The sequence below is a fragment of the Arachis hypogaea genome, chromosome 1 (genome assembly GCF_003086295.3).
Source record: "Arachis hypogaea cultivar Tifrunner chromosome 1, arahy.Tifrunner.gnm2.J5K5, whole genome shotgun sequence".
Classification (NCBI taxonomy): Eukaryota; Viridiplantae; Streptophyta; class Magnoliopsida; order Fabales; family Fabaceae; genus Arachis; species Arachis hypogaea.
The window spans coordinates 12,049,518-12,069,343 of NC_092036.1; the positions used below are offsets into that span (position 1 = coordinate 12,049,518).

At 29.9% G+C, this 19,826-nt stretch overlaps 3 protein-coding genes across 4 annotated transcripts; 1 reads left to right on the top strand and 2 right to left on the bottom strand.

Moving 5' to 3' along the window:
• Window positions 1-989: 989 nt before the first annotated feature.
• LOC112805374 (serine acetyltransferase 2-like) lies at window positions 990-3,877 on the top strand. The gene is made up of 9 exons (XM_025847788.1): window positions 990-1,214; window positions 1,614-1,811; window positions 2,268-2,327; window positions 2,414-2,509; window positions 2,620-2,644; window positions 2,780-2,874; window positions 3,106-3,272; window positions 3,711-3,784; window positions 3,858-3,877. Exons 1-9 carry the CDS (start codon window positions 990-992, stop codon window positions 3,875-3,877), a joined length of 960 nt encoding a protein of 319 aa, XP_025703573.1.
• A 757-nt stretch (window positions 3,878-4,634) lies between these two features.
• Window positions 4,635-8,154, bottom strand: LOC112797143 (G2/mitotic-specific cyclin-2). 2 transcript variants are annotated; one of them, XM_025839934.3, is made up of 11 exons: window positions 7,832-8,154; window positions 7,556-7,691; window positions 7,295-7,351; window positions 7,054-7,102; window positions 6,824-6,949; window positions 6,606-6,734; window positions 5,898-5,987; window positions 5,564-5,785; window positions 5,371-5,469; window positions 5,096-5,274; window positions 4,635-5,006 (listed from the first exon to the last, which is right to left on the bottom strand). In XM_025839934.3, the coding sequence occupies exons 1-11, from the start codon at window positions 7,884-7,886 to the stop codon at window positions 4,862-4,864; spliced, it is 1,287 nt and encodes a 428-aa protein (XP_025695719.1). In that variant the 5' UTR covers window positions 7,887-8,154; the 3' UTR covers window positions 4,635-4,861. The 2 variants fall into 2 exon arrangements, with proteins under 2 accessions (XP_025695719.1, XP_025695730.1); XM_025839945.3 differs by having other exon boundaries at window positions 7,556-7,688; window positions 7,832-8,096.
• A 2,835-nt stretch (window positions 8,155-10,989) lies between these two features.
• LOC112797102 (uncharacterized) lies at window positions 10,990-18,683 on the bottom strand. The gene is made up of 7 exons (XM_025839866.3): window positions 18,515-18,683; window positions 17,877-18,439; window positions 16,143-17,256; window positions 15,766-15,927; window positions 15,528-15,656; window positions 13,272-13,394; window positions 10,990-12,933 (listed from the first exon to the last, which is right to left on the bottom strand). Exons 2-7 carry the CDS (start codon window positions 18,332-18,334, stop codon window positions 11,113-11,115), a joined length of 3,807 nt encoding a protein of 1,268 aa, XP_025695651.1. The 5' UTR covers window positions 18,335-18,439; window positions 18,515-18,683; the 3' UTR covers window positions 10,990-11,112.
• Between the last annotated feature and the right edge of the window lie 1,143 nt (window positions 18,684-19,826).

The following is a 19,826-nucleotide window of genomic DNA, read 5'->3' on the forward strand; positions in this document are numbered from 1 at the left end:
AATTGTCTGAAAAACTAAAATAAATGTAATTTAGGTCTGAAAATGAGGTTTAAATTTCTTTAGGTAAGGTGCTTCGATGTCTTCTCCGAAAAAGTGAAGCTGCCCGAATTTTTTGAAAAGATTCGAATGGTATTTATAAAAAAATTTGATGTTTAATTAAGTAAAAATTTTAAGAAAATTTTTATATAGATTAAAGTTAAGAAATACTTAAATCTGGTAAAATATTTATATAATAAAGGAGATAAATTATTTTTGTAATTTATTTTTATATTTATGTCTTTATTATTTAAAAAAATTTAATAATATTTAATTATTTATTCAATTTTTGTATCTTTTAAAAATTAGTTGCTAATAAAGTATTTATCCAAATGACTAGTAAAATTTAATTTTAATATATTTTTAATATAATATAATTATATATATATTTAATTACATAATAATTTTTTTATTGTATTATTTATATTTTTATATGTATATTTAATTACGTAATATTTTTTTATAATTTTACATATTTTTTACTAATTTGGTGACCTCTTAAATGAGTACGAAGAGATTTGAGTTATAATAACTCGTTGAAATCTAATTACGGAATGTTATGTTAATAAAAAAATGGTATATTAACCAACACTTATGCATTTGCTTGGTTTAGATCTAAATGCTTCTTTCTACTTATTGCACCGTTAAATAATGTATATAAAAAAAGAGAAACTTTGGCTGCATTGAAACTTAATTTGGAGCCTAAAAATCACCACCTCATTGCTGACATTGTTGCTAATAGCTATGGATTATAATCTGATTTCTTTTCTAGCTTAGTTAGAGAGTTGCCTTCTAATTTGGAACCTAAATTAGTTATTTTTACTTGTTATAACAATTTAAGTACTTATATATAGAACTTGTTCCAACAGATGAAACCACACTAGATATATATAAATACTTCAAACTCCTTAATTCTATTTCCATTGTAACAAGTTAAATGAACCAACACAAAAATGAGGCCTCAGCATGTTGAAGATGGTGATCATGAACACCATAGTAATGATAATAAGAACATTAACTCTTCATTTTCAACAACTGCTTATCACTTGGAGAGAGTTTTCCCTGTTTATGCCATGGGAATTCCAAACCCATCACACTCTTCTGCCTTTCATAATAACCATTTGGATATTTCTCTTCAAACCATTTGGGATCATATAAGAGAAGAAGCCAGGTTTGAGGTATCAAACTTCATCATTTCTTCTTGTGTCTTTTTTTTTTCCTTTTTCTTCTTTTTTTTTCTCTTTTTTTTTTTTTTTTTGCTTCACAAATTTATGTAACATTACACTCAAAATCTTATTATTATTTTGTAAATTGTGATACCGACGTACCTCAAAAAACATGGGAATAAAAGTTAGAATAAATATAAAAAAATTATGGTATATTTTGTATAGAATAATGCTAATGCATTTTTGGAAAAAAAAATAATAAATATATAATTAACATTTCTTTAAAATTGTGCCATGTTATATATCATTGTAGTATACAATTACTCGTTAGCAAATTTTAATTAACATACTTTATATTCCTTACATTAGATTTATTTATATAGTAATTAAATTGTATGTGCAGGGCTGCAGGCAGAAAGGGAACCAATTTTGAGTAGCTTCATGTATGCAAGTATTTTGTCACATGATTGCTTAGAGCAAGCACTAGCATCTGTTCTTGCAAATCGTCTCCAAAATCCTACTCTTTTGGCAACTCAGTTAATGGATATCTTTTTCAATCTCCTAATGCATGACGAATCTATCCGAAGATCTATTCGTTTAGATCTCAAGGTATGCATGCAAAGGGACAACATACATATATTTTAGCAGTAATGTTAAGGAGAAATAAAAAGAGCTTGAATTATTTATTAATTATTGTTAAAATTAATAAATATTAAATAAAATAAATTTAGAATGTTTTTGACTAATTTTTTTCGTTATTAAATATTTTTAAAAATAATAGTTCTGAAAAATCAGACCAAATCGATTGATCTAACTGAATTAATTGAGAACCAATCACTTACCCAATAAATTAATAAAAAAATAGTGAATTGCGGCTAAAGAATTATTTTTTTAAAAATATATATATATATTATAAATAAAAATATATTACTTTATTTTATTCGGTTAAACTTTAGTTAAATCCTTAAATATTTGAACTTTTATTTTGTCAATTCAATAATGGATTCGGTTTTCGAAATTTGATCATTTCATTTCTTATGTTTACATTTTTTCCCTTCTAAGCAGGCATTTAAAGACAGAGGTCCTTCTTGTGTGTCATATTGCTCTACACTTTTGAATAGAAAGGTAAATTTTTTTTATTTTTTATTTCCATCAAATGTTCTATCATTTTGTGCTACTTCCCTCAACCTTTCTCCTTTGATTCATTGCAGGGTTACCATTCTTTGCAAGTGTACCGTGTAGCGCACGCTTTATGGGGCGAGGGTCGAAAGGTATTGGCTTTAACTTTGCAAAGTAGAGTTAGTGAGGTACGTACTTTACTTAAACTTGTTCAAAACTTAGAGTAGATTCTACAATGCTGGTTTCATTTAATGTTTGTTATGCTTGTTATTCAACCACTTAATTTTCTCTGCTGTAGGTTTTCGGCATTGATATACATCCCGGTACGAAGGTTCTGATATTGGATCATGTCGAGTGAAAAATTCCGTTAATTTTCACGCGACAGAAACGCTGTGATATCTAGAATAGTCTAATGACATGTGGTTAATTTTATTGTTGTATGATTTTATTTAATATAGCTGCAAAAATAGGAGATGAAATTCTATTAGATCATGGAACACGTGTGGTTATTGGTGAAACTGCCATTGTTGGAAACAGAGTCTCATTGATGCAAGTGAGTAATGTTTCCTTATTTATTTCTTTTCGTCACGAATTCAATAGTCAATATTTGGTAACAAAAAAATTAATGAAAAACAGTTAGAATTTGTCTTATTTAATTTTTATTAATTGTTATAAATTTTGACTTTTTTTGTCTCTTTAGTATTATGACAAAGATTATTGATTTACTATTTTGCGAACATATTGAATTAATTATCATAATATCATGGTATGTTTGATTTTGGAGGGTGTGACTTTAGGAGAAACAGGGAAAGAAGGGGGTGATAGGCATCCCAAAGTAGCAGAAGGTGTTCTAGTTGGGGCAAGTGCAATCATACTTGGTAACATAAGAATTGGTGAAGGTGTTAAGATTGTTGCTGGTTCTCTTGTCTTGAAAGATGTTCCTCCCCATAGGTAAAAATATGTTTGAATTTTTTTATTGCTGTTCTAGTAGTATTTGATTCTAGAAATATGTTGTTTGTGTCTCTATTTAGAATTACAGAAATTATTTTAAACACTTTTTATTAAATAAAGAATATTTTATACTTTGTTAATTAAATAAATATTAACTCTATTTATTATATTTTATATCATTTACTCGGATTTAAAATTTAAGGTTTAGAATTTAGAGTTTAAAATTTAAGTTTTAGAGTTCAGAGAGCGACGCACTCCTTTTTTTTTTTTTTCGAAACGCATTAGCATTGGCCTAAATAAAACCATATATACATCCCCAGCTTAGTTTAGTATTTTAAAAATCTTAAAAAATCTCCAATACATGTTTCTTGTGTCACTCTATGCTAGTAATATAGAAATTATCTTTAAATTTGTGATTTTTCTTTTGCTTTGGTAAAGCATTGTGGCAGGTGTACCAGCACATGTTATTGGGCGCTTAAATGAGCATGATCCATCTTTAACCATGAAGCATGGTAAGCAACCCTTTCATATTAGTGTTCTGATTTTAAGATTGTGCATAACACATCATTTGATGTGACTTTGCAGATGCTACAAAAGAATTTTGATAACTCTTCAATAAGAATTGTTTTTCATTATGTTTGTAATAATTATATTAGTTTTGCTGAAATTTTATAAAATATTTCTTATTTCTTCAATTTTTTTTTTTGTAGGTATAATAAAGCAAAAAGTATAAAAGGCATAAAAGTATCAATCGGAAACGGACCTATATTAGTATTATTTATTTGGCCCAATTAAATTTATCTCCATTATAGTAGATGAATATATAAGAACATAAGTTATAGAGAGATTAGTACATTTATACGAGTTTGAGAGAGTTTCTTATATATTCAAGATCAGCTCTTTTTCACACCACAAACTTTGCTCTTTCTTGTTTCATGTTTGAGATATTTTGGCAAAGAAATTTTAGCATACAGCAATAGGTGACCGTTGAACTTAATGTCATGTTTCAAAAGTAAGCTAAAGTCCAAAAAAACGTTCAAAAGTAAAAGTGAAGCTATGAGCTACAATTTTGAAAATTTTTACCTGGAAAGTTGCAATAAGATTCCATCTTTGTATTGGAAAAATGTCAACCAAGGATATTAAAAAAAAAAATGAAAAGTTGAGAAAAAAAGAACCCTCACAAAAACATTTGCTAGAATATCCAACTTTAGTGAGTTCTTTGCTCAATATGTACCATAAAATGGTTGTTTTAAAAGTTCTATGATCTGATGCTAATGATGCATCTTGAATTAGTTGAAAAAAAAATTGAGCAAGAACTCAATCATTCAGATCATAAAAGAAAAAAAAACCAAATGAGAGGCATAAGCAAAAGGAGAATAAAATTGTATCTGTACCATCCATTTCCATTATTTATTCAATGGAGAACTACTAGGGAAAATATAGATTTAAAATGTACTAAATTATGTTCACCTAAGAACATAAGAACAAGAAAAAATAAATGATGAAAAACAAGGTAAGTAACTTCTCATCAGAATCCAGAAAATAAATTTCAATTCACCAGTCACCAATGTTCTATACACATGGTCCTGCTAGAATTGGTTCTCCAGAAGAAAACATGCCGGTTCGCATTTTGCAGTATAGCTATAGTTAGATGAACTGTACTTCCTACGCACACCAGTGAGTTTCGCAGTCGCGGCCTTCTGGTGTAAGCCAACCATCATCCGAGAGCACTCGCTGAAATTCGCCAATAAGATAAACATATTATTAGTATTAGTGTAGTGTCTCAAAATAGTTGATAATTCTAAGATAAGAAGTTTTCTTACAATATCTGATCTTCTGAGTAGTTTGTGTGCCATTCACATGTCTTGTTCCATTGTTTGAAGCCACTGACAGTGCATTGAGCCGTGTAGACTGCGGCCGCAGCTAGCAAAGATGCCGGGAACTTCAGCATATCATATTCCACAAGAGAGAGCTCTATCAAGAAGAAAGCCAGCAGCTCAAGCTGTTCCAAGGTAGAAAAACTTAAAGGGTAAGTGTGGAGTTCTTGCGAATTTGTGACTGCGAAAAAGTATATAAGTTAACAAAGACTAGTACCGACTTTTTTGTCGGCTTGAGCTGCCTTCAGGAATCTTCTCATAAAAACATATGCAGTTGGCACAGAAATGTTAAACTGCAATGTGTTGAGCATCAACTTCTCCTGCAATGTTTGAAAAGAAAATCTCAGCCAAAATGGCAAAACTGATGCCATTTTGCAAATGCGAAAAGATAAATGATATGTTTGTTATATTTACCATGTCCAGAACATCCTTCCTTGTGTAAGCTTTATCCGAAATAAGGATTAAATCGCCAACCACCGGCACAGAAACTTCCTCATACTTGCAAGCCAAAAGCATGGCAACCAAACCAACCAGCTGAAGCTTCTTTCGTATCACAGTTTGTTTGGCCAAGAATCTGTCTATGAGATTAATTGTAAGAAACAATGTCTCTTGCATCAGGTTGAATTTATCATGCACCTGAAAGAAGCTCAAAACAAGAATATCAATATTCGAGCACGAGTTTGAGTCACGAAGCCAACTATTACCCTTTTTGGCATAGTGGTTTTAGTAGAAACATTTTAATACATACCTCAATGAGCCAGTCAACAAGTATAGCCCTCATTCTTTCATTAATGTCAAATTGTTGCGCCATATAATCCGGCGAGACACAGTTCAAACTCTGCATGAAACTAATGATGTTAGTCATCAAAATGGTAATGAGATCTAATATATACTTTTTCAATACAATGAATCCATCATTTAGACTATGCTATGATTTTCCAAACAACTTCAAAATTTTGATTTAGCAAACTTATATCTTTCTGTCATTGATTGCAGATTTGCAAGTTATGAAAGCAAACAGAACAAGAGTCTCAACAACAAATGGAAATTGGAAAAAAACTCAATGATGTAAAATCAAGAAATTTAAACACTGTTAAGTGATCAAGTTGACACACAAAAGCATGCAAGTCGCACATTCGGATGAGCTGAATTAACTCCATTTTCAAGTTTAATAAAATGATTGCAAGATATAGAAGATCAAGGTTATTATTAGAATGAATAAACTATAACTTGAAAATGAATAAACTTTACTATTCAAATCTAACAACTTCACAATAGATCACATGAATTATTTAGAATCAAACCAAAAGGAATTGATTATGCAAAAACACACAATATATGCGAAGCTCAAACACATAAGTCTAATGCTTTAAACATAGTGATTTATTGGGGAATGAACTTCAAATACAAAAATCCTCAAGTGTTTAACTGTCCTAAAAGGTGCATTTCGGTATACCTCAAATTTTCTGTAGTGTGCATGAAGATCTTCGATGTATTCAACCACCGCAAGATGATCATCCACATCGCTGCTATCGATGTTTATAATAGACTCCTCCTCAACTATATCCTCCATCTCAATTTCCTCCTACAGCAGGTTTGGTCACAAATTCAAAATAAGAAATACTTCAGGGATAATATGAAATTGAAACTAAAACAACAGACTTATAGTACCACCTGCACTAGTTTTGGTTTCTCCAAGGACATGGGCACTGGTTGATCTGCTGTTAACTTTTGTTCCTCATCGATGAGGATTAAGTCTTCAAATCTGGTCGAATTCGAGGGGTTCGACTTGGTAGGATCCTGTTCAAATTGAGCAACCACCATATAAACATTAGCATAATAACAATAGTCAATGACATTGCAACAATTTCAGCATCAAAGAAATTGAAACAAAGAAAGGGTACCTCAGCACAAGATTGTTGTTGCTGGGAAGCAATTTGAGCAGCAAACCTCCTAAAATAAATTAATCAATATTAACAAACATTAGTTTTTCACTTATCCTTCATTTGGTCACCTAGTAATTTATGAACAACATTGAAAGAAAGCTGAAAAAACATATTATCTTAGTTTGAATAAACATATATTCAGCACTCAGAAACAACAAAGAGCCATGTCACAACATCAAATTTTGAAAACAATTGAAACCTTGTGATGGGACGATGCACTGGATCTGCCTGCTTCTTTTCACACATTTCTTGTTTTCTGGTTCCACACAAAAACATAACCACCAAACACAATTAACCTTAAAGAAACCAAAGGGTCTATGATGAATCAACATGAATTACCCAGACAATTAGACAAATGCATTAACCTTAAACAAACCAAAACAATAAAATAATCTAAACAAAAAATTCACAAGAAAAGAAGGATCTATGATGAATCAATATAAGATAAGAGGAATTATACCCAGGCAAAGGTCTCTTGTTAACAACACAAGGGTAAGATCGACCTTGCACTAGATTCTGATTGATCACACTCAATGCTCTTCTGTTCTGTCCAAACTTTCTTGTACCAACATTCTGATTCTGATTATTCATCCCTGCTGAAATTCCAAAACCCCCAAAAGAGAAAAAAAAAATATTAACACCACAGTTAAATCTTTAAGCTTAGAATCCAAATTGAGCCCCAAAAATCTGAACTTTATTCTTTCCCAGAAAAAAAGAATTAAAAAAGGTTTTGTACCTTGAAGAATTCTGGGCAAGGTTGAATTAGAATTGTTTTCATCAGAACCACCCATGATCGTTTTCACCTTAAAGTTTGTTAATTTGAACCAAAAAACAAAAATTAACAACAACCCCAAGAACAACAATCGCTCAAAAATCTTTCCCCAAGAACCCAGAAGAAACCCCCAAAAAAAAAAATTCTAGTAAAACAAGATCATTGAATAAGAAGGAAGATTCAGAGAGAGAGAGAAAGAGAGAGAATCAAAGGGCGCTGACACACACACACACTCTCTATGGACTGAACCACAACGGGTATTTGTCCCTGTTGAGACACAACAATAAGAACCAATGTGTTTTTTTTTCCCCCTTTGAAATGAGAGGAAAAAAAAAGGGTTAACGGCTAGTGCTTTACGACCGTTGGATCATGTTTTACTTTTGACATTACCGTTTGATCCTTGAGGTTTGCAAAAAAGGGCTTTCTTTAATTTGGAGTTTTTATTTTTTGGTCCTAACAACGGTAATGTTTTGTTGTTATAGTTAACACGTGATGACAGTGCAAGAAGGGAGGGGGGAGTATCTATTTCTTTTTATTTTTTGAATTAAAATTGTTAATTAATTTATTAATTTATTGGGGGGATTTATTTTTTTTTGTTTTAGAATTGTTATGAATGTTTTCTAATTATTGGGTCAGAGAATTGGATTTTTTTTCCAAATTGGGATCATGGAATTAATTTTTTCAGATTTTGGATTATTTGTTGACTTATAAGAATCTTAGACCATTTCATTTTTTTAATTTGGCAATTAAAGTGTTTTTTGTTTTAAAAAAAAAGTTGAAAATTTACAAGTTATTTTTATGTGAAGTTGATAATTAAAAATTGGGAAAAGTATATTTTTTGTCGTTAAAGTTTGACAAAAGTTTTTAAAATATCCCTAAATTTTATTTTGTTTCAATTTTGTCTCAAAAATTTTCGGTTTACATTAAATATGCCCTGACGGCTAATTTTTCAAAGAATTTAAGACCGATTCAACATCAATTTCATAAGAACAACCCCTCAACACAAGCAAATTAAGCATAATTTTCATGCATTATTGTTAAATTGATCTTAAACTTTTTGAAAATTTAGCCGTCGAGGATATATTTGATGTAAATCGAAAACTTTTGGGACAAAATTGAAACAAAGCAACTAAATTAAACCTTAGGAATATTTTTGAAACTTTTGTCAAATTTCAGGACAAAAAATATACTTTACCCTTAAAATTAATAGATAATTTAACATTTTTAACTAAATTATCATCTAATAGTTTTTAACTATTAACTTTATATAAAAATAAAGCAACTATATATAAATTTTTACCATTAAATAAAGGCTGTATTTTTTTTTTATTTCACACAGTATTTCTTGGTCTAATAGAAAAATGACTAATTTGTTATGTATCGAAACTTCATTTAAAAGCTTGTTATTGGTTAGTGGATTTTTTTTAATAAAAAATAAGAAGACTCGAACTCGCAATCTCTTATGAGTATGAAGAGATTATGTCATTTGAGTTATAACTCATTCACTATTGGTCAATAAATTAATAAATACACAAAACAAAACTTAAATTCCAAACACTTATTTAAACGAATTAGTAAACTATCTACTAAACCAACCCAATTTCTCCTTCTATTCTTTTACATAACATAAAATGCGCTCCAATATACGTTCTAACGCACTTTTTCTTTATTATATTTTTCTCCTTAAACTTGTTTATTTAATTTAATTTAATTTAGTTTTTTTCTCTTTCAAATATCGATTAAAAAAATCAGTTTAAATAATATTTATATTATCATTCATTTAATTAAATATTTATATATGAAAATATTAACATTAAACAATTGGCTCAAATATTTTTGTTGATGAGACAATATATCATTCAACTTTTATATAAGTTTTGTTATATTATAAGTGCATTCAAATATTAATAGTTATTTGTTAACTATTTTTCCGCCAAAATGCTCATTTGATTTTCAAATAATGTATATATTATATGTAAATAAAAGATCAAGGCATTTATTTATTTAGGAAAAATTTACTTAAATAATCCAAAAGAAATGTCTGCCATTAAAACGTGGTGTTATTTGGTTGAATCCTCAATGCTATAATCCATGGAAGAGAAAATAAATTAGATTCTAGCTACCAAGCTCATTTATTATACGTGTTGACAAATTTAATTTTTGATAATACCATTAATAGATGGTGAAATATAATAGTCTATTAAGTTATTTATTTAATGAGCTAACTAAAATAATATATTTAGCTTATTTAAAAGATATTGTTCAATTTTTTTTTTTAGTTTTAAATGTTTTCAATTTGATTTTTGAGTTTTATAACTCTAAATTAATTCCGTTCTTTTTATCACTAATTTAGTTAATATAATATTTATATTGCAATTAACTATCAATGTGACACCTTACTGACTAGCTAATATTATTGTATTATTGGAGTTATTGTGTTCAATTTGATCTGAATACACTAAATTGACTTATTTAAATTTGTAATAGAGGAGTGTTAGAGATAGTAAGTTTTGTGATTTATAGTTATTAATTAATTATTAATAGTATTTTTAATGGTGTGAGATTATATCTAATAGTACGAGATTACTCACTTTTTTTTTGCTAGTGAAGTGCTGGACAGATTTAACAAAAAGTGTTGCCCTATAAACTTTCGAGACCTGCTACACATACAAGTCTTTTTGGTATACAAGTTTATACAAGTTAACTCTAACTCAATAAAATTCACTTTTATAATGCAAGAAAGAAGAGGAATAGTTTTGAATTATACAAAATTTATCAATACACATACACCAAAAATTTTTAAACAATACAATATAAATGACTTGTATAAACTTGTATGTGTAAATAACTTGTATGTGAAGAATAATTCTAAACTTTCTCTTTGCAAAAATTATTCCACTGAAAGATCAAATTAAATTTTTTAAGACCAAATTTTTAAAGATTGAAATAAATTTTTATAATGCTGTTAAAAATTTTCAAGAATTGAATGGATGATGGAAGTTCTGATATAGATCAAGATTGTTACAATCTTTTAATGTGAGATTTTTAAGACTAGAAAGATATTTGAAGTTTAAAGACAAATTTTTTTAATATAATGCAATTGAAAAATTCTAAGGATTGAATGGATGATGAAAGCTTTGATGTAGATTGAAAATTGCTACAATCTCTCAATGTTAGGTCTTTAAGATTAGAAAGATACTTGAAGTTCGAAGGCAAACTCTCCAGCATAATGCAGACGAAAATTTTCAAGTATTGAATGGATGGTGAAAGCTAGGAAGAAATTCTTCTAGATCGCTACAATTGCTTATTGTCAGGCTTTCAAGAGTAGAAAAAAACTTAAAACTCGAAGGCAAACTCTCCATCATAATGCAGTTGAAAATTTTCAAGGATTGAATAGATGGTGGAAGTTCTGATATAGATCGAAGATTGCTACAATCTCTCCATGTCAGATCTTTAAGACTAGAAAGATACTTGAAGCTCGAAGGCAAACTCTCCAGCATAATGCAGTTGAAAATTTCCATGTATTGAATGGATGGTGGAAGCTCTGATATACATCGAAGATTGATACAATCTCTCAATGTCAAGTCTTTAAGACTAGAGAGATATTTGAACCTCGATGGCAAACTCTCCAGCATAATGCAGTTGAAAATTTTTAAGGACTGAATGGATGATGGACGCTCTGATATAGATCGAAGATTGCTACAATTTTTCAATGTCAGGTCTTTAAGATTAGAAAGATACTTGAAACTCGAAGACAAACTCTTCAACATAAGACAGTTGGAAACTTTCAATGATTGAATGGATGATAAAAACTCTGATGTAAATCGAAAATTGCTACAATCTCTCCAAGGCAGGACTTTAAGATGTAAAAGATACTTGAAGTTTGAAGACAAACTCTTTGAAATAATGCCGTTGGAAATTTCCAAAGATTGAACGAATGATGGAAGCTCTGATGTAAACGGAAGGTCTGTACAATAATCCAATGACAAGCTTTCAAGATGTGGAAGATAAGTGAAGCTTGAAGACAAACCCTCTGGCATAATGTAGCCATCAATATCCAAGGATTGAATGGATGTTGGAAACTCCATTATAGGCTGTAAATTTCTAGGCAATGACAGGTGTTCCATATACACATGATGATTGATCTTCGATGGCAAACTTTCCCGCCACATGCGCATTCTGCGGCAAGTACGCACGTCTGGAATGAATGGTGGAAGCTTTATTTTATGCCAAAAACTTCTACCACCACGCACTGACAGGCTTTTAAGATGCGGAGGAAGATGCATGATGCTCAAAAGCAAAGGCGAAGGCAAACTCCCTGGAGATACTTCTAGAGACAATTTTACACAATTCGTTAACTGAGGACCAACAGGAAGTTGCATAAACTGAGAATTATTACTTATGCACCATAAATAACTCCATTGGAGGCTCGATCCACCAAGAACCAAGATAGACATTTGTTCGGAATACCGTAGCCCATCAAACAGGACTAGAAGCTTCGGTTTCCCAATATGTTTATTCTCTCTGCAATTAGAAAGCCTGTAATAGTTTGTAGATCTCAGAAAAGATAACTCATCTTTACGGGTAGTCTCAAGTTGCAGATCATCAATATCTGAGTAATCATGAGAAATGAAGCACCCCGTGGAGGAGTTCAATAGTTCCATTCTAGTCTCTGCATAACATTGTAGAGCTTTAGCATCTGAGCATTCAAGATTCTTGAAGAGCTCCACGGAGGAGTTCAATGCTTCCGTTCTGTTAAGGGTTGAATTTATTGATCTTATTTCCTTTGTTGAGAAGGACAAGCCCTTTGAAACTGAGGAACCTTCCATGAAAAGATGGTGAGTGGATTTCACGTGAAACTCACTTCCAAGGCTGATCAACTCTTTCACTGCAGATCCAATGTTGGGATTCCGCTGTGGCATTGATCTACTTAGATCATTTGTTGCTAAAACCAGAACTCCATCATTTTCATTGTAATTTGCCAATTTATGAACACCCCCCAACTTAGACAACTTCGACAGCATCAGAGGCTGAGTGGATATACCCTTTGTATCCTTTACCAAATCCTATGAAAAATAAAAAACCAAAGCAACACAATCAGAGTGGCTTTCAATTAGATGATTAAAATTTAAATGCCTTTAAGTGAAATTGATAATTAAGAGCCACAATTCAATCATGTCAATTTATTTAACAATTTTTATCTATCAAACAATTTTACATCAAATTTATTGTACTGAATTTCCACCTTGAAACAATAAGAGAGAAAGGATTGGAAACTGACTTTTAGTCAAACCAATTAACTTTAGTGTTTAGGTATATAATTTAAAATCATTTTAAAAATATTAATTGATGGTAGTTGAAAAAAATTAATTAAGAATAATTCAAAACAATGTATTCTTATCACCTGCATTATCGGCAAACCAGGCATAGGATGCTCCACATGCATCGGCATGTTTAATTTAGGCATTCCCAAAATATGCATCTCTATAATAGTGTCAAGAATTTTTATGCCATCTACTTGAGTTCCCTGAAATTTATATCATATTGTTGGGTAACAGAGTTATATAAGTAGTAAATTTAACAACAATAGAGATAAGAAAAGTGGAACTGGCATACAATTAATATTATACGTAGAAAAACCCTTGTGATAAGGGAAAAAATAACGGACAAGAAAAAGAATTTTCAGTAATGTGCGAAAGCACTATAACCTCTCTAGTGATTAGGAGAGAACAATAACATTTTTTCTTATACTAAGAGAATACAAATTTTGAGAACAATAGCACTAAAAATCTCCTACTTATATATATATTAGTTGATGAAGAGTGATTACTATTTACTAATAGAACCAGTTTGATAAAATTTTTATTTTTGGAAAGTAGTTTATTATTTAACTTAGCTTTTAAAAGTTGTAGTATATATATTTAGTAATAAAATTATAAATAACTTTTAATAAATACAAAAAATAATAATTATATTTAGTAAAATAAATTTGAAAATTAGAAAGGATTATATTAGATATAAATATAAGAGCAAATCTGAATATTTATTAATATACGAAATTATATTAGATATTTGAATTTTAATAAGTATAAATTAACTTTAAAAAATATCTCTTTAAATATTTTCAAAAAATCTTTAACCTTTAAAAAATAAAAACCACAAACATAAATTAACACAATTTTTTTATTTACCAAACAATAAAAGAAAGATTTGTGAAAAGGACCTTTTTAAAATATTTTACCAAAAACAACTAACACTAGCACTTTAATTTTGTGCCACTAAGTGTGGCTTTAGTTGCTCACACGTATGATTCATGTTAGAGATATAACCATTAATGTTGCCTTCTCCTATCAGCTTAAGCTTTTGGGATGAGTGGTTTCATGACATGGTATCAGAGCTCTATGTCCGAAAGGTCAAGAGTTCGATCCTTGGAGAACCCCAAAAAGTGAAAAAGAATAAAAAATCAAGCAAACCCAAAAGAGATATAACCAACCTGAAATATATATCAGGCTTATTTGTTAGATCTGAATTCGATCCTAGATCCGATGAAATCTATACACTTATTTGACATGGTAAAATTCACTATAAAAAATATAATAAGAACCAACTCTTCTCTAAAATAAAAGTATAACCATAATCAATACTAATATTGTCTAATAACACCAAATATTTAAATCAATACAAATAACACAAGATTATGCATTAGTCTAAAATTTTATGCATTTTAAACATAAAACATTAACTTATAGTTTTATATATAATGACTAATAACACAAAATATTAAAGTTTACGATACTTAAACTTCACATAATAATAGCCATCATCCATCACTAATAACACAAAATATTAATTGTGTATGATGACCGAGTCACTGGGTCAATTTCGGGTGGCCCGAGTTATGACTCGGACCCGACCCGAAATAATGACCGAATCTATTTTTGAGACCCATACCTAATTCTAAATCCGATAAAATTATACCAAATTAACTCCTAAAATATTCGAAATCGGGCAGAGTCTTTGAGCCGGATCGAACCATACAGACCCTATATGAATGTTTGAAATTATGAATGAATCGAATGGATCAAAATTAATTTTGAGTGTTAAAATTGAGGGACTACTTAAAAGAGAAAATAAACTAAGCTTCAACTTGCATATTACAAGTTAATTAATCTTATTTTTATATTATCTCTTCATTTTGCTCTACTAATAGGACTAAGCTTAACTATGCTAGTATACTATATATAATTTGTAAACAGAAAAATTTAGCCACCAATAATTTTATTAAATTTTGGCATGTATGTAATTAGTAAAAAAAGAGTGAATAATCCTATATTATTGGATAAAATCTCATACCATTAAAAACATCATTAATGATTATTTGATAACTACAAATCACAAAAGTTACTACTCTCTAGCAAGACACTCTACTATATAAATTGAAGTGGTATAAAGAAAAAAAATAAATTCTTTTTATAGTTATTTTTTATTATTTTATTATTATTCAAAATATGGATCCTATCTTTTTTAATTTCTCTTTCATCCTTTAAAAAAAATATCTGTAAACTCACATCTTTACCATATAATTCAGCCTCCCCAGCACTCCTCTTTCTAAACAAGACACGTCTAAAGTAAGATGACTTTTAATTTGATTTCTCTTTACCTTGATAGTTTCAACGACATCATCGATATCCTCATTATCACATGATTGATTCAAGCTTCCAGATTCTTCCAATAACTCTTCTGTCAAGTCATCCATTTTTATTCTTTTGTAAAGCACACTGAGAAAATCCTTTAGCAGAGGAAAAAAAAAATAAAGATAAGAAAATCCAATATTTCAATGCAATGGAAAAACAATATCTTGATCAACATAGTAAAATCAAATCAAGATTTTTAATTACCTGTGGTATAAAATATCTAATTTGCATAGGAACCTCAATAGGCAATGGAGAGTAAACCTTGATTAATCTTAGATTAGGCATCTTTTTAAGGCTGTCAACATTCAAGGCTACCTCTCCGATTTGAGATAAATCTAACAGTATGCCTTCCACTGAATCACTTCCCTAATCAAAATTAGAATAACAATAAGACAACTTTATCAAATATAATATTTCTTACAAAAATCTTACATATACATAAAAAATTACCTATATATATATTGTTTCACACATTTTCAATATATATTTGATATTCTAACATTATTATTTACTAATAATTATTTGGTAACTGATTTCTTATATATATTTAACATTTAACATTATGGTAAATTTTATCTTACCTTGTTATTCTTCAATATGTCATACACTTCCTCTGGATCATTCACTCGGCTTCGTCGTCCGGGAGTAGCAGATTCTTGACGAACTATTTCCCAACCCATTCTTTGCAATAAATCATGCATTTGTATTTTATTGTCCTTTGAAATGGTTATAAGAGCTTTCTCTTGGAGAGAGGCTATTCCACTAGGTCCATGAAAGTTCCAAGCATCCAGCTGGCTTATGACATAATCTTTATCTTCTCCTTTGAAAAAGAATGCAATATCTAGAAAAACCTTTTTCTCTATGTCATGTAATTCATCATAACTAAACCTCAACACACTTTGAATTTCCCCATCAGGATCAGGATACTTCTTGAATCTTTCTAGGGCACATTTCCATATGTCACTACTTTTAGAATGGAAATATGAACCAAAAACTTTTAAAGCTAATGGGACACCCTTGGCAATAGCAACTGCCTCTCTAGATAGCTCTTTGAATCCCCTTTTGGGTTGGCTTTCATTGAAGGCATTTAAACAGAAGAGTTCAAGGGATTCTTCAGACTTCAGCTCCTTGACATGGTGTATTTCATGAAATACTCCTGCAGTAAACACTTGCTGATTTCTGCTAGTTACAATCACTCTACTCCCTGGCCCCAAGTCAATTGGTTCGAGGAAATCTCTTAGAAGCTTTGGAGTATTCACATTATCTAGCACAAGGATAACCTTCTTCTTACTTAGCCTCCTCATGGTGGAGGAATTTGCCCTGCTTGCACCAGTTATATGATGATTTTCTTCCCCTAATAGCTTAGAAACAACTTCGTCTCTTAAATAATTTAACTGATTATTTTTCAGTTCATCTCTTATATTCTCCAAGAAGTAGCAGCCCTCATATTGGTGAGAAAATTTGTCAAACACAAGTTGAGCAATGGTTGTCTTACCTATGCCACCCATGCCCCAAAACCCAATCTTTAGAACTTGTTCTGAATTATTTGTCATTAAGGAGTTAATCCATCCAATATTTTTATCAATTCCAACAAGGCCATTTGATTTAGCTGGGTCATCTGATTCACTTGAGGAAAACTTTCTCAGTTTGCTACAAATGTCTTCTACAATTTCATCAACAACATCGGATTCATCCCTAGCAAACAAACCAAACAGAGAGAATTTGAGAGAATATTCTTGATTAATATAGAGAATGATGAGTTATTATAGAGTTTTGGTTTATATAGATAGCTCTGTGACTTGAGCAATGAGCTGTACTTCTAACTAACTCTGATATCTCTACTGCCAGCCTGGCATAACTGATTCTCAACAGATTCTAATTAACCATCATCTGGTGACTTTCAGACAGAAGATATTAAAAAGCAAAGAAAGGAGAGTTTAATTTGATGCAATATTTATACTAAATCATCTTCGCTATATATTTTATTCATTCTGCTTCAAGTTTCAACATATTTGTCATTTTTTTTCTATGCACAAGAAAAATCTTTTTTTTTTTTTCAGATATATTGAAACCATTTGCAAAGATGTGCTTTTACTCAGTGACTATCCTAGTAACCTCTCCTACACATTAAATATTAGAGGAGAAAGGATAAATTTATTGGAACCAATTTTTAACTATCAGATATTTCAATAATCATTTTAAACTAAACTGTTCACTATTAATACCATAAAAAATACAGAAAATAAATCATTTGACTAACAACAAATAGTAACAAGTATGAAAATGAAAATAAAACAAAAGAGGAGGAGGCTTACAACTCAGAGTCCATCGGATAATGAAATCCTGAAAATTCAGCAGCTTTAGTTAGAGCATATCTCCATTTTTGTACCTTGACCTTGTCTTCCCTAGCTTCATGTTTAACAAAAGCAGCAGCATAATCTCCTCTCTGGTGCCGCACCTCTGATGGATCTAGTTTATAGAAGACAGGTACCACAGCAATTTGTTCATTTTTTTCAGCACACTCTATTATCTTTTCGAGCTCAGCCAAACACCATTTCGAAGAAGCATAGTCTTTTGAGAATATAACTAACAAAATTAGCGACTCTTCAATTGCCGTGAGTAGTGATAATATTTTATCTCCCTTCTTAAGTTTAGCATCATCTACATAGAAATCAATCTTCTCACGGTGCAGATCTTTCTTCAGATGGCTAAGCAGACCACGCCGGACATCGGTGCCTCTAAAGCTGATGAACACATCATGCTTATATTTCATTTCAGCAACGTTTCAAGGCCAGGAACGAAGCCGTTCCACGCAACCAATAGAATCAGGAAATTTAAATAGTAAGGTTTGAATTGTAAATATTACGCTCCCAACAATCTGCAAAAGTAAACTAACAATTAGAAAGTCGAATATAGAAATTAGAAAGGAAAAATCACATAAATTATTTGATACCAGTGTGGCCAATAACAACTTGAAGCTATTGAAATGTGGAAGCTGATGAGGTTCTACAACTGCATAAGATTAAGATCTCAAGCTTCCTTCATGAAAATATAGGTCTGTGAATCTATGCTTCAGGATCAATAATGACTTTATTTATAATTAAAAGAAGATGACACTACCCTTATTATTATTATTGCATGAGATTTATTATTTTAATATTTAATTTTGATTTATTTTAAATTTTATATAAAATATTAAAATCTAATTAGTTTTTATATCAAAATATTTTTTTTAAATAAAATTAATCTCATTTCATTAATCATCTCCAATATAAAATAAAATAAATAATAAAAAATCACATTTTATCCTATAAAATAAAATTCAATGTTACAGTTGCGAGGAAGTTGCATTGTAGTTTCGTATTTCTATCACGCGTAGGGATGGATGACATATACATAATGAACCAAGAAGCTTCTTTTTCTTTTTCCCCATAGAAGACTCAAGTCAATTTGTGACCCCATAAAAGGAGAAGAAGCAGGAAATTACATTGCATAGATAGGTTTTAACTTTGAAGAAGTTAAGAAGACTAAATTAATATTATTTCTTCCCCCCCTTTTTTTTCTTTTTTCAAAAGAAGCAGTGTATTTTTTTCGTTTAATTTTGCTTTCGATGTTTACTGCATTTTTTTTTTAAATTTTGTACCATATCCAACTTTGAGAAAAATGCTTATCTTTTCCCTCTTTATAGCTCAACAACAGTAGTGGAGTGAAAAATATTGGTAAAGTTGGACAAAACACCCGGAGGAATCTACTTAAGTCCTAATAAATTCTTGTATGCTGTAAATTTTAGAATTAACTATCAAAATAATATTTGAAAAATTTTGATGCTGCCAAAAATAATTTTGAAAGACACAAATAATAAAATAACCAATAAAAGATTATTAAATTTTACAAAAATAACTAACTATCAATTATTGTCTACCAAAATCTTTGGGGTATTAATTTGATAGTTTATTCTTAAAGATTATCAATTAAATGTTAAATTTCAACATCTTACTTTTATATATATAATTTTTCATCAAATTTAGAATTATTTTGATATGGCAGTATAAAATTTTACATTTTTATGTATATTAAAGTTTTAAAAAAAATATGACTATTAGAATACGTATCTATATATTGATTTTTGAATTTTATGAAATTTAGTAAGTTTAATTTGTATGATGATGGTTTATCAGTAGCTAAGAGAAATGGGTTAAATTTTAGCCATTTTCACTTAATAACATTTGTTGTCCTTTTAGAAAACTTGAGAAGATATTTCTTGT

Excerpts from the sequence above, each read along its gene's own strand:
- LOC112797102 (XM_025839866.3), bottom strand. The coding sequence starts at position 18,334 with ATGAAATATAAGCATGATGTGTTCATCAGCTTTAGAGGCACCGATGTC. Across the intron at positions 17,257-17,876 it reads TATCCGATGGACTCTGAGTT|GGATGAATCCGATGTTGTTG; the intron begins GTAAGCCTCCTC and ends TTTGTTTGCTAG. Across the intron at positions 13,395-15,527 it reads ATGTCGTTGAAACTATCAAG|GGAACTCAAGTAGATGGCAT; the intron begins GTAAAGAGAAAT and ends TATAAATTTCAG.
- LOC112805374 (XM_025847788.1), top strand. The coding sequence starts at position 990 with ATGAGGCCTCAGCATGTTGAAGATGGTGATCATGAACACCATAGTAAT. Across the intron at positions 2,510-2,619 it reads TGCAAAGTAGAGTTAGTGAG|GTTTTCGGCATTGATATACA; the intron begins GTACGTACTTTA and ends TCTCTGCTGTAG. Across the intron at positions 3,785-3,857 it reads ATCTTTAACCATGAAGCATG|ATGCTACAAAAGAATTTTGA; the intron begins GTAAGCAACCCT and ends GTGACTTTGCAG.
- LOC112797143 (XM_025839934.3), bottom strand. The coding sequence starts at position 7,886 with ATGGGTGGTTCTGATGAAAACAATTCTAATTCAACCTTGCCCAGAATT. Across the intron at positions 6,735-6,823 it reads AGAAACCAAAACTAGTGCAG|GAGGAAATTGAGATGGAGGA; the intron begins GTGGTACTATAA and ends AACCTGCTGTAG. Across the intron at positions 5,786-5,897 it reads TTGTTGACTGGCTCATTGAG|GTGCATGATAAATTCAACCT; the intron begins GTATGTATTAAA and ends AGCTTCTTTCAG.